The 18,689-nt window shown below is 36.7% G+C and overlaps 1 protein-coding gene across 2 annotated transcripts in view; it reads right to left on the reverse strand.

The window, feature by feature from the left end:
* Nucleotides 1–18,689, reverse strand: part of PRKG1 (protein kinase cGMP-dependent 1) — a 1,179,082-nt gene that overhangs the window by 1,942 nt on the left and 1,158,451 nt on the right. For both annotated transcript variants that reach the window (XM_029244879.1, XM_029244880.1), the window contains exons 11-17: nucleotides 18,271–18,410; nucleotides 17,071–17,160; nucleotides 10,054–10,195; nucleotides 8,766–8,929; nucleotides 2,763–2,885; nucleotides 2,606–2,668; nucleotides 1,314–1,380 (exon numbers count right to left, since the gene is read on the reverse strand). In XM_029244879.1, the coding sequence (XP_029100712.1) occupies nucleotides 1,314–1,380; nucleotides 2,606–2,668; nucleotides 2,763–2,885; nucleotides 8,766–8,929; nucleotides 10,054–10,195; nucleotides 17,071–17,160; nucleotides 18,271–18,410 (789 nt within the window). The remainder of the gene's footprint in view (nucleotides 1–1,313; nucleotides 1,381–2,605; nucleotides 2,669–2,762; nucleotides 2,886–8,765; nucleotides 8,930–10,053; nucleotides 10,196–17,070; nucleotides 17,161–18,270; nucleotides 18,411–18,689) is intronic.

Below are 18,689 nucleotides of genomic sequence, written 5' to 3' on the forward strand. Positions count from 1 at the left end.
AATTTGGCTACTGTAAAAAAGAGGAGGGGAGTGAAATGAGGAATAGGCAGAAGTCATCTTAAGGATTTCCGTGTATTTATTCTAAGTATGATAAAAAGCCCTTTCCAACCTTAAGCAAAAACTCTTACAAGTTTACTGGGCAAAGTCCAGTCTGCAGAGCATGAGTAAAAGCAGTAAAGAAACACTTTAATTTCCCTTATATTCTATAATATTTAGGACCTCATATTCTATTTTATATATATATATATATATATTTCCCCCATATAATTTAACACTGACTGCATAAAAGGAGACGCCTGGTAAATATAAGTTAGGATAATTTAGACTTAATATTTACCTCTTCAAGTTTCTTATACTGTTCTTGTTCTAAAAGTAAAACTTTATTAATGCAGTTAGCATCTGTAATTTGCTTTGTGAATAAACATAAATATTAGCATAGAAATAAATCTTAGAAGTAGGAAAAATATTTCTGTAGAAGAAGTAATCTTAAATTAGTCCCAGAAAAAGGAAGTATAGAAATGAAAGGTTCAGGACTGCAAAGCAGCCCTCTCCTCCTTAGTTGAGACACATCACATTTTATTAGCTAGATATAGTATTGTATCTATAAATGCAGTCAATTGAAATCTATTTCAGGTTAATAGCGTGTAAACACTTAGTCGACTTAGTGGATTAGCAGTTTAACAAAACACCTAATGTGTTAAGAAAAGAGAATTTAAAAGAACACCATTGTGCTTAGGTGCATAGGCCAGGAATTGAAAGCTGTTGAAACTGATTGCTGGACTGTTGACCACACCCAACAGGAGACCAAAGGGCTGGGAATGTTTTGTTGTGGTCCATTTGGGTTGGACTCTTGGAGACAGAGCATGGTGGAGAGTAAACTGAAATCATAAACAGAAGGTAACAATAGCAGATAATCCTAACTCACACCAAGTATACTCAAGTACACACTAAGTTGTTAAGAACTTATTGCATCTTGTATAGAGAGAAGATGTATGTGCAGAAATTTAAAACAGTGTACATAGTTTTGGTGGTAATTCATGAATATGACTAAATAAGGTTGTGAATATATTCTTGGGCAAAGATGTATAAAGGTTTTATATTACGAGGAAAAAAAGATTCATGATACTCTTCTGTCAATATTTAACACCGTTTTTAAGCTTGGATTTTAGAAGATGTCACTATTTTAATCTGGTATTTCTCCTATAGTTTATCTAATCTGATCATAGGATAAAAATGTAAAAATAGCAGACCTTTGATGACTGACAAACACCTTCACGTGTGTCACACTAGTACAAGCTGGAAAGTCTACTTACACTTGGTATTATAGGAGGTGTCAAGGTGCCTTTTCTTAAGCCTTCCCAATTAAAGCCCTCAAACCATCTAAGAAAGGAAAAGAAGTAGACAGTTAAAGACATTTTACCTCAGCTGAAGTCTTCGCATTGCAACCTGTATATGATGTCCATGACTGATGGAAAACAGGCAAACATTTTCAATTTAATTGCATGTTTTTAAATGTTAGCTTATTAAATGGAATGCATATTTTAAAAAAAATCTAATTGTCAAAATTTTAGACACTAATTAGAAAGCAACTCCTTTTTATTCTAGGAATTTCAGTCATAATGTCTCTCGGACCTTGTTCCTACACAATCATTATAACTTAATAAATGTCATAATATGCTGGGCCCTACAGGAGCTTTATTTTAAGAAGGTGGAATCAGGGCATGAAGTGTCAGGACAGAAAATTAATTATCTTTCCATCTTTGTCAGTGATTCAGTGGGCAGCCTCAGTTAATTAACCTGTTCACATCACTGTCTTGGCCTCTAAGTATCCCATTTTCTTTTTTTTTTCTTTTTGGTAGAATAAAGGTATTTTGCGTATGGCTTTTCTGTAGAAATGAGGGCCAAATATCACAGAAGGTTTTTTGTTGTTGTTGTCTTTGAAAGGTTTCATCATTCACAAATGCTTACACCAAATTCCTGGCAGTCCTTTTAGACATTCATAGGGTAAACACATTCCTCTTGGTAGATACGTGAATTTCCTGTGCATGTTACAGAAACAGACTAATAGGGAAAAACCAATATGGTCTTAGTTTAGCTTCAGATACATCCAGTCAACATGGATAAGGTCTGATATTCAAGATGCTACTATTGCTTGGAAAAAAATAGATGCTATGACAGAGAAAAAAGACTGTAACTAGGAAATGGTTGGAAAAATATATTTTAGGTTGACTCAAGGAAATGAGGCATGATCTATGGTGGAGTACTTTTGTTTTTCATATTCTGGTAGAGAATAGAATTCCAGGATTAAAAATATGTATTTCTTCTTCATGCTCAAGAGGAAAAGTGCTAGTTAGTTTGAGTCAGGAAAAACTAAATTCAGTGAATCTGTTGTTTAGAATGTCAGAGGGTCAGATGTGTCTAAATAAAGTCCCAGAGACGCAACTCGAAAGGTCTTAAATAACAAGGCTAACTAGTCTACATGTCTCCTTGGATATTCCCATAGACTAATTGCATCAGTTATATACAACCACTACCTTAAAAACATCAGCCTGGGAAAATACTTTCTGAACTCTCAAACCTAAAGTTATAAGGAAAGAACACTTACTTGTGCTTTTGAATGTCTTTCACTCCATTTTTCAAATTCCCTAATCTTTCTGATGGATTATCCCTAAAAATAAAATAATTGTTAAGGAATCTAATTGTTTCCATATTATGTTTTCATATTATGATCCTTTAAAAAATAATGTGGTTGAAATGCTTACCTGCATAGTTTTTTAATTAAATTAGCAGCATTTTTGGCAATCTTCTTTGGAAATTCTATCATGTCAATCCCCCTCAATATGATGTTATAGGTTTTCATAGGATCTGGGCCTGAGAAAGGTGGGCTGCAAGAATGAGAGACATGAAAAGAGATAGTACTTGGTTTTCTAAATAAGAACACTTATTGTTATAACTCCACAAATGACAATTCTTATTTGGGGACATATATTGATAGTGAAATGAAACTTGATTAATGGCAAAACAGTGTGGAAATGTTTCCAAGCAAATTGTTTAGCAAAACCCATAAATGGGTCAAGTTTGTCCACTGTTCCCCTCATTTCTTTTCAGTGCAGGTGACTTACCAGCTCACTGATTACACTTGGGATGAAGTCCAACATCATTAGAATGGGCTACAAGAACATCACTGGTGTGACCCCATCTCATGCCATTACCACCGCGCTCACTCACTGGGATCCAGGTAGACCAGCCTTTCTCTGCTCCTCTGAAGTACCCAGCACTCTCCCACCTCAGGGCACTGTTAGGTACTTCCCAGGCCTCCTGGCTAATGCCTCACTTATTAAGTGTTATGCTGCTTACTCAAAAAGGCCTGCTCTGATCGCCCAAATGTAACGAATCATATAAACATTATCAACCAACAAACCTAATGTAATACTGGAATTTAAACTTTAGTCTAAGTTAGAGTCACCTGTTACACTCTTATAGAACCCTGTATGCCACTTACTATATACTTTGTAACTACTTCATTTTGATGAGTATTTGTTTTGTCTTCCCTTTCAGTCCCTGCTGGTATTCCCAGAGTCTGGTGGAATGCCTAACACATAGTAAGTGGTCAGTAAATATTTGTTGAACTAATGCTTCTACAGAACAGTGCTCTTCCTATCCTTTTCTCCCTCTTTATCCATCCTCAGTAGATAACCTAATGCAAGACATCCTCTTTGTTAGAAAGGATGTGATACCCAATCCCTCATAAGCTAGATCTGTTGGGTTATTTACCTATCCATCCTTGGACTGTGGCTTTGTGCCAGGCTCAGGGAATACAGATGTGACTAAAGTCAGCTCCTTCCATCAACTTTCCCACAGTTCAGAAGGGAACTGTAAATCAACTATACTCCAATAAATTTTAAATTTAAAATTTTGACAGCTGATTTCTTTGGAATTAATTAATCTCCTAAGATAGGGCTCATTCATGTTTCTTGGGGGAAGACGTTTTCTGGATTATTTTTTGTCTATCCATAAAATTAGCAGTTCAAATATTTCCTTCTATTGAGAAAGTTGAAAACAATGAATTAATTGCTTAAAAAGGGCTGTGTGCATTAAGGTTTTGTCCCGTAAGTACTTTCTATTTGTCATTAAGTGTCACGTTAAACCACTCTTTATAATGTATTAACATCCAATTCTATTTAGTATTCTAAGAATTCTTTACATAATGTTGTTATGATTGAATATTCTCTCTACTCTCAAGTTAATTTGCCAGTTTTTAGTTTCACTTTAAACATGAAGAACCACCACATCTTGGGTTTTCTTGTTATCAACTTAATGTTGGCTCTAATTTATATTTTTGCATTGATTTTTGTTCTTTCTAACATAATTTTATTAAAGGTGACTTTTGCAAGCCATGCATGTTCTGGCCAAGATATTCAGGCAATATGTGAAACATATAAAGTATTCAATTTAATTTTACTTGAAGTTAAGCTGAGGAATTTCAATATGTGCTTCTTCACCAACAACATTAAAAAATGTTTTTGCCCAGAAATATACCCGTGCACCTCTGGTCAATTAACCTACAACAAAGGAGGCGAGAAAAGACAGTCTCTTCAATAAGTGGTGCTGAGAAAACTGGACAGCTACATGTAAAAGAACGAAATTAGAACACTCCCTAACACAAAAACTCAAAATGGATCAAAGACCAAAATATAAGGCTGATACTATAAAACTCCTAGAGGAAAACATAGGAAGAACACTCTTTTGGACATAAATCACAGCAATCTTTTTGGATCCACCTCCTAGAAATTAAAAACACAAATAAATGGGACCTAATTAAAAGCTTTTGCAAAGGGAAACCATAAACAAAACGAAAAGACAACCCACAGAATGGGAGAAAACATTTGCAAATGAAGCAACCGACAAGGGATTACTCTCTATCAATCAAAAAAACCCCCCAAAAAGTGGGTGGAAGACCTACATAGACATTTCTCCAAAAAAGACATATGGCCAAAAAGCACATGAAAAGATGCTCAACATCGCTAATTATCAGAGAAATTATCAGAGAAATGCAAATCAAAACTACAATGAGATATCACCTCCCCTGGTCAGAATAGCCATCATGAAAAAGTCTACAGATAATAAGTGCTGGAGAGGGTGGGGAGAAAAAGGAACCCTCCCTGCACTGTTGGGGGGAATGTAAATTGGTGCAGCCACTATGGAGGTTCCTTAAGAAACTAAAAATAGAGCTACCATATGACCCAGCAATCCCACTCCTGGGCATACACATCTGGAGAAAAACATGATACACACACCCCAATGTTCACAGCAGCACTGTTTACAATAGGCAAGACGTGGAAGCAACCTTATTGTCCATCAGTGAAGGAGTGGATAAAGAAGGGGTGGTACATATATACAGTAGAATATTACTCAGCCATAATAAAAGAATGAAATAATGCCATCTGCAGCACCATGGATAGACCTAGAGATAATCACACTGAGTGAAGTTAGCCAGAGAAAGACAAATATCATATATCACTCATATGTGGAATCTAATTTAAAAAAAGCAAGTGAACTTATTTACAAAACAGTTACAGATATCAAAAACAAACTTATGGTTACCAAAGGGGAAACGTAGCAGGGAGGGATGAGTACACACATGCTACTCTACATAAGATAGGTAACCAACAAGGACCTACTGTATAGCAGAGGGAACTCTACTCAATATTCTGTAATAACCTATATGAGAAAAAAGAATAGCTATATGTATAACTGAATCACTTTGCTGTACACCTGAAACTGACAGACAACACTGTAAATCAACTATACTCCAATAAATTTTAAAGAAAAAATATTTTAAACACTTTGGAGTTTTCTTTTTTATAACGACATAATTCAATTGTAAAAAATACTTAAGATTCCTAGTTGTGAATTATGAGAAATAAGTATTCCTATAGTCATTCCTACCTTCTCTCTCCCACCTTAACTTTTAAAATTGCCAAAGACTGTAACACTTCCATTCTGCTCAATAACCAAATTTATTTTGATTCATCTCTTAGTTGACGTGGTCATACAGTAGTGTTTCTAAGAAAGCCCTGGGGTACACACTTTAAGCGCTTTTTTTTAATTTGCGGTATGCGGGCCTCTCACTGTTGGGGCCCCTCCCGTTGCGGAGCACAGGCTCCGCGGCCACGGCTCACGGGCCCAGCCGCTCCGCGGCATGTGGGATCCTCCCGCACCGGGGCACGAACCTGCGTCCCCTGCATCGGCAGGCGGACTCTCAACTCACAGTTCTTGACAAAAGTTATTGGTTACTATTTGTTAAATGATTACAGGTGAATCCCAGATGTATTTCATTTATTCCTTAGTCATTGTTAAATTGCTTTCCTCACTTTTTTTTTTTGGCCGTACGTGGGCCTCTCACTGTTGCATGGCTCACGGGCCTAGCCGCTCCGCGGCATGTGGGATCCTCCCGGACCGGGGCACGAACCTGCGTCCCCTGCATCAGCAGGCGGACTCCCAACCACTGCGCCACCAGGGAAGCCCTGGGGTACACACTTTATATGTTGTCTTTATATTTTAAAGAATAACTTAATTTTGTATAATCTTTTGGCATTAAAGGTGCTATAGAGAAAGTTGAGGCCAACAACTTGAATTCTAATCCTCCTCACTCCCATCATCATATATGACATGCTTTTGTAGCTTAGAGACTATATAATTATTCCTTATCATTGAAGCTAGGAAATTGCACTAGGACACATGGTGGTGTTATGACTCTGTTTCCCCATGGTTACTGTTGATCAAAATGATCCACTGAGACCATCTGTGACTGGTCTATGTCATGAATTTTCTATCATGTAATTGAGTATGTTTTCTATCCCACTTGTAATCCTCTCTTCATATACATAGTTGTTTTTCCTATTTCCTTGGACTTCTGTATCTTCTTTCTGTAATAATTTCTATATCCCTTTTTTTTTTTTCCTAAGGTCTACTATCTCCCTGGCTGGGTTTTTAATTGCTATTATTCTATTTTTCTGTTGCTTATAATATGATTTTCAGCTTTGTACTGTTCTTGAGGTCTGCAAGTTTACTAATTTTCATCTATGAACACTTACAGACATTTGTGAAGTTACTTTTTTAAAGAGATCATGCTTTCAACAGCTGCAAAGAAATTCTAGATAACAATTTGAACTCTTCCCATGTTTCTCTGAATCATTTCTCCTGTGGTATTTAGCTGCCTTTGCCTATGTATCTTTCATCTAAAATTAACAGAAAACACCAACGAGGTTTATTAATTTGAAGTCAACATAAGATGTTTCAAGAGTAATGGTATAAAATGTCCACAAGTGGGCTTCCCTGGTGGCACAGTGGTTGAGAGTCCGCCTGCCAGTGCAGGGGACACGAGTTCGAGCCCTGGTCTGGGAAGATCCCACATGCTGTGGAGCGGCTAAGCCCGTGCGCCATAACTACTGAAGCCCATGAGCCTAGAGCCCGTGCTCCACAACAGGAGAGGCCACCGTAATGAGAAGCCTGTGCACCACAACAGAGAGCCCCCGCTCTCTGCAGCTAGAGAAAGCCCGTGTGCAGCAACGAAGACTCAACGCAGCCATAAATAAATAAATAAATTCAAAATGTCCACAAGTGAAATAAAAACCACCACATAACTGTTCCTGGTAATGGTAGTACTAGTAGTAGGTGTTAGCATCAATGGAGTGCTTCCTATGTTCTAGACTTTCTCAGTGCTTAATAGATTCACTGAATCCGCACAAATAACCATGAGACAAAGTCCCATCTTCCTCTCATTTTCACTGTAGCTACTAAGTTCTCTTAAGTAATTCTTTCACATTCCACTGCATGCTTCTTCTTAGATCTGAATTATGGGAATTATCTTCAAACTAGCCTCCCCATCCCTCTTCCAATTTGCTCTACCCATTACTGCCAGCTTGTTTTCCTTAAATACCACAACACATGTCACTCCTTTATCAGAAAATCCTCCATGAGTCCCTCTCTGGATGGAGTCCAAACACTGTTCTTGAAAGATGACTCTTTTGGATCTCCCATCATTTCTTAACATGAACCTTTTACACGTCTTTGCCCACTACTCCCCCTCTATTTAAGCCATGCCTTTCTGCCTGCAGTGAACTTTGCTCTCTGTATTCTTCCTGCAAGGCCCAGCTAGTCCTACGTTCTTCAAAAGCCTCCCTGGACAAACTTAACCTTCTTCTGAACTCTTCAGTTCATAATGACCTTCTTAATTATTGTCCTGAGCACAGGGCTTGGTGGCATATTTGTTCCTCTTTTCCTTGAGTTTATAGTCCGTTTTATACCTGGTCGTATCCACAGTACCTTTTTTAGTTGTTGATGACTACAATATTATTACACAACAGATCTGCAAAGCATTTACGTGTCATTTAGATATAACAGTTGCTAACAGGTTCTCTTATTTCTACAAATAGTTGACTCTATATTTTTATATGACTTTCATCTTCCTTGCTGGCTAAATGACTAGGCTCAGAGATCTCACAGAAAGACACTAGATGATTCCACATTCACATATGTATAAATAATGAGAGTTGAGAGTTGATGTTGAGTTTGTTCTCCTCATCTGACCCATTTTAGTTTTTACTTTATGAATTCCTGGTTATCTGCAAAACTGATTAAAAAGTGTGGTAACAAGATCTGGTGAAAGTACTTTAAGATGGTCTCGTCAGAGTGACAAAGACAGGAGTGTGTAGCTGTTTGCTGGTCTATTTTTATCAGCAGTTCTCTATCAATGTCCATACCTGCCAGTCAGAAGTTCATACATTAGGATTCCCAGTGACCAATAGTCGGCTGAAATGTCATGGCCTTTGTTCAGGATGATCTCTGGGGCTACATACTCTGGAGTCCCACAAAAAGTCCATGTTTTCTTTCCAAATCCTATTTTCTTTGCGAAGCCAAAATCAACCTTACAAAGAGAGAAAAAACAAGATATTCCAAAAGCCACTTTTGATTAAGCCTAAAAGCAAAAAGTTACTTTGTTGAAGTATGCTGCTGATGATAATAAAATAAAAACAGATTTGAACTACTGTAGTCCTGTCTTCTAAAAGAAGTCCTCTGTGTATTTCAAACAAACAAAGCCTCCCTGCTCAAGCTCAGTTTCGAAAGGAAAAGTTGAAACCTTAACATAGGATAAAATTCACATCACCGAAAATAAAGGCAAACTTTTCTTTATGGAAATACTTTCCATTTTTCCTTCTTTTATGCCAGTGGAGGTTGGGGTATAAACAAATAATATTACTCAGGCATATTTTCCATATATCTGCTGGACTTAATGAAGCGGACAATTCATTTAGTGTTAATTGAGAAGCCATTTTTATTGTTGAAGGAGCTGAGTTACAAAGCTATGGGACCAATAACTCTGTCCTTGGAAAACAAAGAGATAAAATCGAAACGTATTCTTCATTTTTCTAGAAAACTTTTGAAGCAGGAGCCTCAAATGCAGAAAACCATTTTTTTTTCTAAAACAACTGGTTGAGAATACAAATAATTAACTATCATTGATGTGATTACTTTGAAAATCATAGGTTGAATAAAAATTCCAAAAATTTAAAAAACAGAATCAGGCACTGAAAGATCCAAAGTCTACAAAAGTTACACATTTTAAAATAAGAGAACTTCCCTTCTACTGTAGATCTTTAGAGCTCTTGGCCAATTTTATTATTACTAATATTATTACTAACATGGCCTGGATAACATTGCCAGCAAGCCCTTTTTTTCCATTAGCATTACAGTATTAAGATAATGATTCATGGTTCTCCACATATGACCTATTCCCTTTGGATAGCAGAAACCCAGCTAGACCTAGGACTTCTACAAAGCTTTTCTGGGTCTACGAACACATGCAAGCAAGCACGAGCCTACTTAAGCATGTTTTGCCAGCATATTATTAATTAAAACCTAGCCAATTTAATTTCTCATAACCTTTACATAACTTGAAAGAATAGTTAGTTGAAAACAGTAATGCTACAGCCTGTTCATTAGCCAGTATTTTAAAGTGCAGGGCAGAAACCATGTGTGAAACACACTGACCAATTTGGCGTAACCTCGGTGGTCTAGGATGAGATTTTCTGGCTTGAGGTCCCTGTAAATGATTCCTTTGGAATGCAGATAGGCAAAAGCTTCTACCACACATGCTGTGTAAAATCTGGTTGTAGAATCTTCAAATGAACCTCTGAGACACAGAAAATGGAATAAAAAGTAGGAAAGAAATTAGTTTGTCTAATAAGGGTCAGTTTCTCATGTCACTATATTCCTACGCCAGAATGTGACCCCAGAGACCAGTGTCCTACTGGCCAAATGTCCTAGGGCTACCTTTGGATACTGGGTTTTAAAAAGCATCTGAGGGTTAAGTCAAGGAATTCTTTGCCCTTACGAGTAGGATGGTTAAATCTAACTTCCTGAATATACTGAAGAGGAGGTCAACCACATACCACGTTTCATGTACTTCGTGGATTCCTCACAACAGCCCACTCCAATGTTAAAAGGCAGTTACAGAGGTGGGCAGAAGAGAGCCAAATCCTATTTTAGACCTCGTCTACCAAGGGGTGTTTTTTAAAGAAGGGTTTATGAGTTTAGTCATATTTATTTTTAGTTTTTTTAATCTTTCTAAATAATAGAGATGTGGCTCATGAGTGTGAATAAAAGTTAATGTTTTCAAAGAACCACTTTGGAAATGAGTTACAACGCTACTGATAACAGATTGCAATCTAAGTATTCTGTCTGAAACTTCTGTCAGCAAGACCAATAATATTTCCTATGCTACTGCCTTCTTATTAGAAGGAAAAGATGGAGCTAAAAGATAAGGAAAAAGGCAATTGGAAGGGAATGTTTATTAAACTTGATTATGATGTTTAGCAAGAAAGCTCTTTGTCTCTCTGTACATGTATGTGTGCGTGAGTGTGTGTTTATTTAATGAAATAACAGTAAAGGAAAAAAACCTTGGCATCTAAGGTTGACTCCTTGGTTCTAGGGCAGAACCTTTATACTTTACCTGTTTTTTTTCCCCTATGGAATCCCTTAGAAAGATAAACTACTTTTTTTTTCCCTCTTCTTTCCCAAGTAGTAGTAAATGCAATTAAATAATTTCGTGAAAATTCAAGAACATTAGTGTGAACATCAGCTCTTGAGTTGGCTGAGATGTAACAGGACAGCAAGCACTCAGGTGGTTTTGGGGAGCATGCAGCAAAGCGGAGGCCCAGAGCTTGCTTTCATGAGAGTCACTGATACCAGTTTGCATCTTGCTCACATTTGCTTCTTTTTCAATATTGAGAAATTCTAACAAACCGAAAAGTACGATACGGCTGCTATCTTGCAAAATTTATCAGTGAATCTAAGGCTAAAGCAGCTATCTTTCAGGTCATGTTTTAGAAACAGGCAGTGTCTTCCAGAAAGGTATAGTCTTCATTTTAACTACTAATGTCCCCTGAATTGTCACTGAAATAATTAGCTCTTCCCAAAGGGAATATCCTTCTTTTGAAATACAATTCAGGGCATGATGATATCTACTCCTCTAGATACTAGACTCTTAACTGTAATCACTAGGTTTCTAGCATCTCTCTTCAACAATATCTGGATGGAACAATTGTGAATGTATAAGGACAAGAAAAAGTTTGAGAAGAATTGCATCTATATTAGGAAATGAATGGTATACATTATGCTGCAATTGTTTTCTGACTTGGAGCTATCTTTGCAGAACCAACACTATATAATCCTGTGTATTGGGAAAGGGATTAGAATAGTACCTTAAAGGTCATTTCATCTTTGTCCTTAATTAAGTATGTTTGTCTATCAAGAGCAGCATATTTCTTTGAGAGATCATTTGCCTGAAATAGTAAGCATCCATGTGTAGATAATTAATGAGCAACTTTATACTGAGTGCTGTATATGACTTCAATCCCTTCTCAATGGAGAGCACAGCAAAGCAAAACAATCTAAACAAAACAGTACATAGAATAGAGCTTTGTCTTTTTTCACATTACATGCCTTGTTTTAATACGAAAATTGATTACTTCCTTGTATCAGGACTGTCTAATTGCAATATGGGTGGGCCTTTTCAAAAGCCTACAATTCTTGCTTCCTGTTAGAAGAAGAGTTATTTCTGCAGTTGCAATGCTGGGCAACAGATCTCTTTCCCTTAATATTCAGTTGTTAATAAAATGGAACCAAATGGACAAATGCATTGTTTCTGTAAAGAGAGTACACACTTAATGAGAGATCAATTTCTCATGACATCTCTGAATGGTATTCATATTTATATTCTGAACAAGCTGATCATTAGCAGAAAGACGAAAAAAAATCCTACAGCAAACTCAAATTCATCAGAGGAGGCCGTAGGTTACGAATGTGCACTCTGAATGAAGCAAAATCCTGGGCTCAAATCTGGCCTCCACTTACTGTTTAATCTTAAGTAACTGACTGTACCTCTCCAGGTCTTAGTGTTGTCATGTGCAAAATGAGACTAATAACAGAAACTCTTTGGGTTGTTGTGAGGATACAAAGAACTTGAGGCGTGTATTAGAATAAGTGCCTGGCACCCATCTGGTACTCAGTAAGTAGTAGCCATTGCTATTGAGCACCAAAACCTCTTCTTTAGCGCCTCCAGTGTCTTAATCTAGGAAAAGTGACTGATATAGGACAGTCTCTTGGGGATGGGAGTTTGCAACTCTATCACTACTACTGAAATATTGGATTGGCCAAAATGTTCGTTCGGGTTTCTCCCTAAGATGTTACCTGAACGAACTTTTGGGCCAACCCAATATTTGCTGCTTCTCACTGCAAAGGCTAATTGCTGTGAGTCAGCTCTGAAGCGTTTTCTGCTAATCTCTGTTCTTTTCACTTTCTCCATGCTTCTCCCAAGTGTACAGGTGAAAATTATCCTTATATTGCTTACCAATCAAAACCCTCCTTTTTCATCATGAAGGGAACTGACCATAAACATCCATCACTGGGTCTTCAGTTATTGACAGCTTGTTTCTGAGCCATTTTGGAATTTGGAGGGCTCTAGAAAGCTGGTTTCTAGCCCTTCAACAGATCTGTATTGAGTATCTCCCATATATAAATATATTTGTAACTGATTTTAAAAATTAAATTAAAAATTTGTCTCAAATCTGTTTCTGTGTTATGTGACAAATCAACACAATATATGCACACAAAATGTTTACCAGCAACACAGTTTCATCACTAAATATTTGGTGTAGGTAATTTGTGAATTTTAAAATAACCTTTTTGAAAGCAGTCAAAAAACACAGCATTAGGGTGATTCACAATGAAAAATTACTATTAGAATTGGAAATGACAATGTAAATTTGATTTAAAACAAAAGCTTGTTTTATCAACAGTTAAAGTTGCTTGAAGAAAGAAATCATTCCCCTATATAGCTCTTTGAAATAATAAATTATGCCTTGACAGTTGTGTCATTTCAATTAACAAGTAAGGGATAGGTCCTTATATCCTCTTCGGGGAGGGAGTAGGTGTTTTATCTTAGCTAGATGGCAGTAGATAACAACGATTTGCTTCAGGGGATTTGAGGGTTATGTATACTTATTGATAGACTCAAATTAAAATGTAATCACAGTGTTTAATAAACTTGTCATAACCAAGTCCTGAAATGGCAGAATGTAACAAAGACAAAGCATCTCTCACTGAAAGACAAGTTACCTCTTTTCATTGACTAGTGACAATAATCATTAGTGAGTATATAAACCCGAAGCATGCTACAGGTTTATTGCCAAAGTAGGAAGGCTAAATTATTATGAAAACGGACTCATTTCCTTAAAGGACTTTCAACCAAATTAAGAGATGACACAGATTCCACCTAATGGGTCATCTAAGATGGAATTTAAGTAATCACCTCCCATAAAATAGCTGGAATTAAGGAGAATGTATATAGAAAGTCACTTGCTGGCTTATAAAACACATCCAGGAAGACTCGAGGCCAGAAGTGAGATGTGATAATTATGGTTTCTTATGTAATTGTTTAATACGTTCTGTAGGAAAAATTAACGTACACTTTAAAAAACTCAAATTAAGTAAATGATATTAGAATATGTATTAAATACTAATATTAATATGTAATATATACTAATAACCTCTCTCTCTCTCTCTCTCTATATATATATATCAACCACTTACATTTTTAAGAAAGTTGTGGTTGACAATTCTGTAACTGTTATAGAGGAGAAGTGAATAAAATATAGTTTGTACCAATCTATTCCAAATAATGGAACAGAATTTGTGGAAAAAAGTCACAAACTAGAAGATAAAACACGATAGCTAATAAAGGACAAACCCGGGAAATTGCAACAATTAACATTTCAGTGCTATAGTTCCTATTTCCAAGATTAAAAAAAAATTTAATAGTCCTCAAAATCTGTTTGTATATATGGTATCATTTTAATTCCTTCTTCCTGACAACAAATAAAAAACTGCTCTGTGTTCTTTTTCTATGCTGATGAGAAGAAAGAGAGTGAGAGGCAGGAAATGGTCAGCTCAGCTGCTAGGTGAAGGAAGGAGGATGTCATTGCTATAGGAGACTTCCTGCGCTAAATCCCTGAGGCTCAGAGGTCACACAAGCCTTTCTTCAGATTAACCTTCCCACCAATACATTTCCTTTATGCTCTCAGAATAGCTTCTGCCTTACTACTACTTACTGGGACCCGAGAGGAAAACTAAAGGAACTGAACAAAAAGGTTTATTTTGACTGAGGATACTTTTATATACACTGTGATAAATAGCATAATTAATTTCCTTTTTCTCTTGGCATTTTTTTGGTTCTAACAGTTAATCTTTAGGATTTTTCAGCCCCAGTTTAAACAAGCAATGAGGAAGCTAGTCTGTGACAGTATTAATTGGAGCCTGGATATCCAAAACTATGCTTTCCCTTTAGCAATTTCTTACGTAGGAAAAAAAAAAGTCTCTTGGAATAAAAGCAGTAAGGCTACATACATATTGAATATCTAAAAAAGAAAGTTGGCAGGGGACAATGAGTCCGAGATGATTTTATATACGACAGCTTCATTGCTTTTCATGTCGAAGCTTCAGCCCCTCTGAATCTTTAGGAAGGATCAGGTAGCTGCTATTTCTCTGGATCATGCCTCCTTAATGAATATTTAGTACACTGGGGGGACTCAGCAACTGTGTACCCCAAATCCAAGGATGATAAAAGGGAAGACAAAAGAAAGGGTCAGTAAGCAGTCTGGTGGAGGTAGAGAAAGGACCATCACTGATCTTCTTCCTCCATCCACTCCTCCCAAGACAAGCTGCTTCTTGATAGCATTCCTTTGCTACCCCGACAAATCCAAATACATCTCACTTGTAAGCCTTGGCTAGCATTTATGTACCCCAAAAATGCAACGTCAAGTTAACTAAGGAGAAATATGAAATAGTTTTCTTGCAAAAAATAAGTTGAATATTGATGTCTATGCATGTTTGAGTGGACTTTAGGTTAACTTTTATTATTATTTTTAAAGCTATTTAAAAAAATTTATTGTTGTTGGTGTCTTGTTAAAGAAGTTAATAGAAGTTTAAAATCACTGTTCCTTTCCCTAAGTGGCTTATTATTGCTTTAATGTTTACTTCTACCAGTAAATCTCCTATTCTAATTAGAACAAAGTAGGGAAGAGATTTCAAATAAATCAGTGTATTGGAAGGTCAGGTCAAAAATAATATAGTAGAAGCACATTAGGATAAACCAGATATTAACTCACAAATCAGAATATTAAGTTTCTGCTACATCCTGTAAGTTATGAAGCATGGGACCACAACTGTTTTATTTATCATTTTATCCCCGGCCTCTATCACAATGTCTGGCATATAATCTGTACCCAAAAATTAACAGTAATATAGCAATACACTATGATAGAATAGCTCAGTACAGATGTTAACCCTGTCCCCTAGTGCCAAAATGATACATTCCCTTATAGGCATATTTACCTTGAATTTAAGAAAAAAACCATTAATGTAATAGGACACAGTAAGGTAAAAAGAAACCCATTTGTCATATACAAGTAAGGCAATGGGAATAAAAGACCTGAAAGGGCAGTGGGTACAAAGATATGAAGGTACCATAAGGATACAATTAGGAATGAGACTTCAAAGCAATAGTTTATAAAGAACTAGTTCTATTCTGGGATATCTACAAAATAATAAGCTGTCAAAAAATAACATGGCTTTCTGGGGGCATTAGGGCTGTCTATAGCTGAGTCTGAAAGATGTTACCTGATGAAGGAGAGCCTGTGGGGTGAGATTGTAACAAATAAGAAAAGAAAAAGATGTCTAAAGGTGAATATTCAAAGGAACAAAGATGCCTTTTGAATGTTATTAGGTCATTCAAAGAAAATTGTAGTTTTTTTTAAAGTAAACATTTAGGGTTGGTAGAATATTTTTTTAAATAATAGTTTGCTATACATAAATAGGAAATAGAAAATTAATTTTGAATAACTAAAAAAAATAAGCGCTAAAGAGACCAACTTTACTTGCCCTGAAAGGGCAAAGAGGAGTGTTAAGTGGGTTCCTTTTCTTCCCAAGACCAGGTAAGTCCTGAAAGGGATGGTTGGAAACTTCTCTTAATTTTGAAACCAAAGAGCAATGTAAAGGTAGAGGGAAAAGTTACTTTGGAAAAAATTCCCAGTGTTAGGAAAGATAGCCCATCTGGAGAATGAGTGGAACAATCCAACTGACAGTTAATCTAGATTGCAACTATAAAATAACTTTAATTCTCTTCATTGTTAACAGCAATGAAGTGAATTCTAGATATATAGTTGTCTGATTGTGATATTCAAGTTAAACTAAAGCCTCTGCATGTACCTTGACAGGTACCGTTTTTATGGTGGACTAATCCTATATCATTGGTTACAAATCTGAAACAGAGTGAGTTTCCTATTTACAGTCAATCACACGTAGATAGTGGGTTGTGACCCATATTTACATTTTGAAATACAAGCATATGTAAATATGACTTCTATACTTTATAAAAATTGACTCTTCTTACAAACCATCAAAGTCAACTACATTTTCAAAGACATGATAGAAATTTCTTAAAACTCTTACCGATCCCTGAGAATGGTCCAGAGCTCTCCACCTAGGCAAGCTTCCATCAACATATACAAATATTTGCTGTCCTTAAATGTTCTGTATAATCTGTGAATTGCAAACAAGAAAACAAAGATTATAAACGTTACTGTCTTTTAAAAGCATGTAAATGTTTTCAGTGCCCGGATTACAGTCTTACTGTTGATTTACCAAGCTTGAAATCTTATTAAAAGAATGAGAAAGATCTAAATTCGCAAAGAGGAAAAAGGAAGCGATGGCTCATGACTAAGATTTTCACGCTGTAGGGGGTAGTCTCTCCTTTGAAATGGATTAATCCAAATAATTATGAACCAAGAGGGCTTCCTGGGGTTCCTCTAATTCCAATTTGACTAACGTTTCAAGTGTGGCCTCTTGAGCAATATTTAGTGGTCATAAACATGCAGTGTGCATGGATATTCAGTAGATGACACTTTAAAATATAGATGTGTATGACATTTATGCACTGTTCACTTAAATTCATGTGATACCCTGTTTTCATCAAGTGCCACTGGCAAATTAACTAGAAAAGCTTCTGCGTATTAAAAACAAAAAACATTGTCTTATCAGTGCTCTCAAAATACTGAGATGGGATAGTCATTTCATTTTTTAACAACTTCAAAAAATATTCAAATAAAGAATATTCAAGGTAAAATAGTTTGATTTTTGGTATTTTGTCTTTCACGTACCAGAGGTCTATGCAGAGTTCTTGGAATAACAGGATAAAAATGGAACATTAAGAACTCTGATATCTCCTTTGGGAAAAACATGTTCTTTTCACAGAATCTGATTCTCATTAAAAAAAAAAAAAAGAATCAAAATTTTAGTGGTTTTTTTTTTTTTTTCCGGTACTCGGGCCTCTCACTGTTGGGGCCCCTCCCGTTGCGGAGCACAGGCTCCGGACACGCAGGCTCAGCGGCCATGGCTCACGGGCCCAGCCGCTCCGCGGCATGTGGGATCCTCCCGGACCGGGGCACGAACCCCTGTCCCCTGCATCAGCAGGCAGACTCAACCACTGAGCCACCAGGGAAGCCCTAGTGTTTTTTTATTTAGTAAAAACTTTTCAACAATCAGATTAAAAATTATGTTTCTTTGTGTGAATTAGATGTGTAACAGTGAGTGCAAATGTGGTTGCTTTTCCACTTGGAGTTGGGGACTTGAGCCCTGGGGCAGGGTCTTTACCTCACTATGAAATCGGAATGAGCCCCCTGCATGATCTGCTTCTCTGAGCGGATGTGCTCCTGCTGTCTCGTATCCACGATGTGGCGTTTCTTGAGAATTTTCATTGCAAAGGTTTTGGATTCTTCACTTTTCAATTGGACCTTAAAGAAAGCCAGAAAGGAGTAAGTGAGGAAAAAAAAAAACCCACAGAGTTAATATAACAGAATGCATTCTTAGCCCCAAATTAACAGGTGCATGGAGCACTGAAATGACACCCCAAACACCACCTGTATCACAGTAAAGCCTTGCTGGAGCTGGGTTTGAAATCCAGGGCTCACAGCTATTGCCCAATCTCATTCCACTGGAACTGATGCATTTTCACTAACTGGATTGCCAATTAGTTTTGTGCCCACTGGGATTAGAAGAGGGAAAGTGTATTC

The sequence above is a fragment of the Monodon monoceros genome, unplaced genomic scaffold, assembly GCF_005190385.1.
Source record: "Monodon monoceros isolate NGI ecotype Baffin Bay Population unplaced genomic scaffold, NGI_Narwhal_1 Super_Scaffold_4, whole genome shotgun sequence".
Lineage (NCBI taxonomy): Eukaryota > Metazoa > Chordata > Mammalia > Artiodactyla > Monodontidae > Monodon > Monodon monoceros.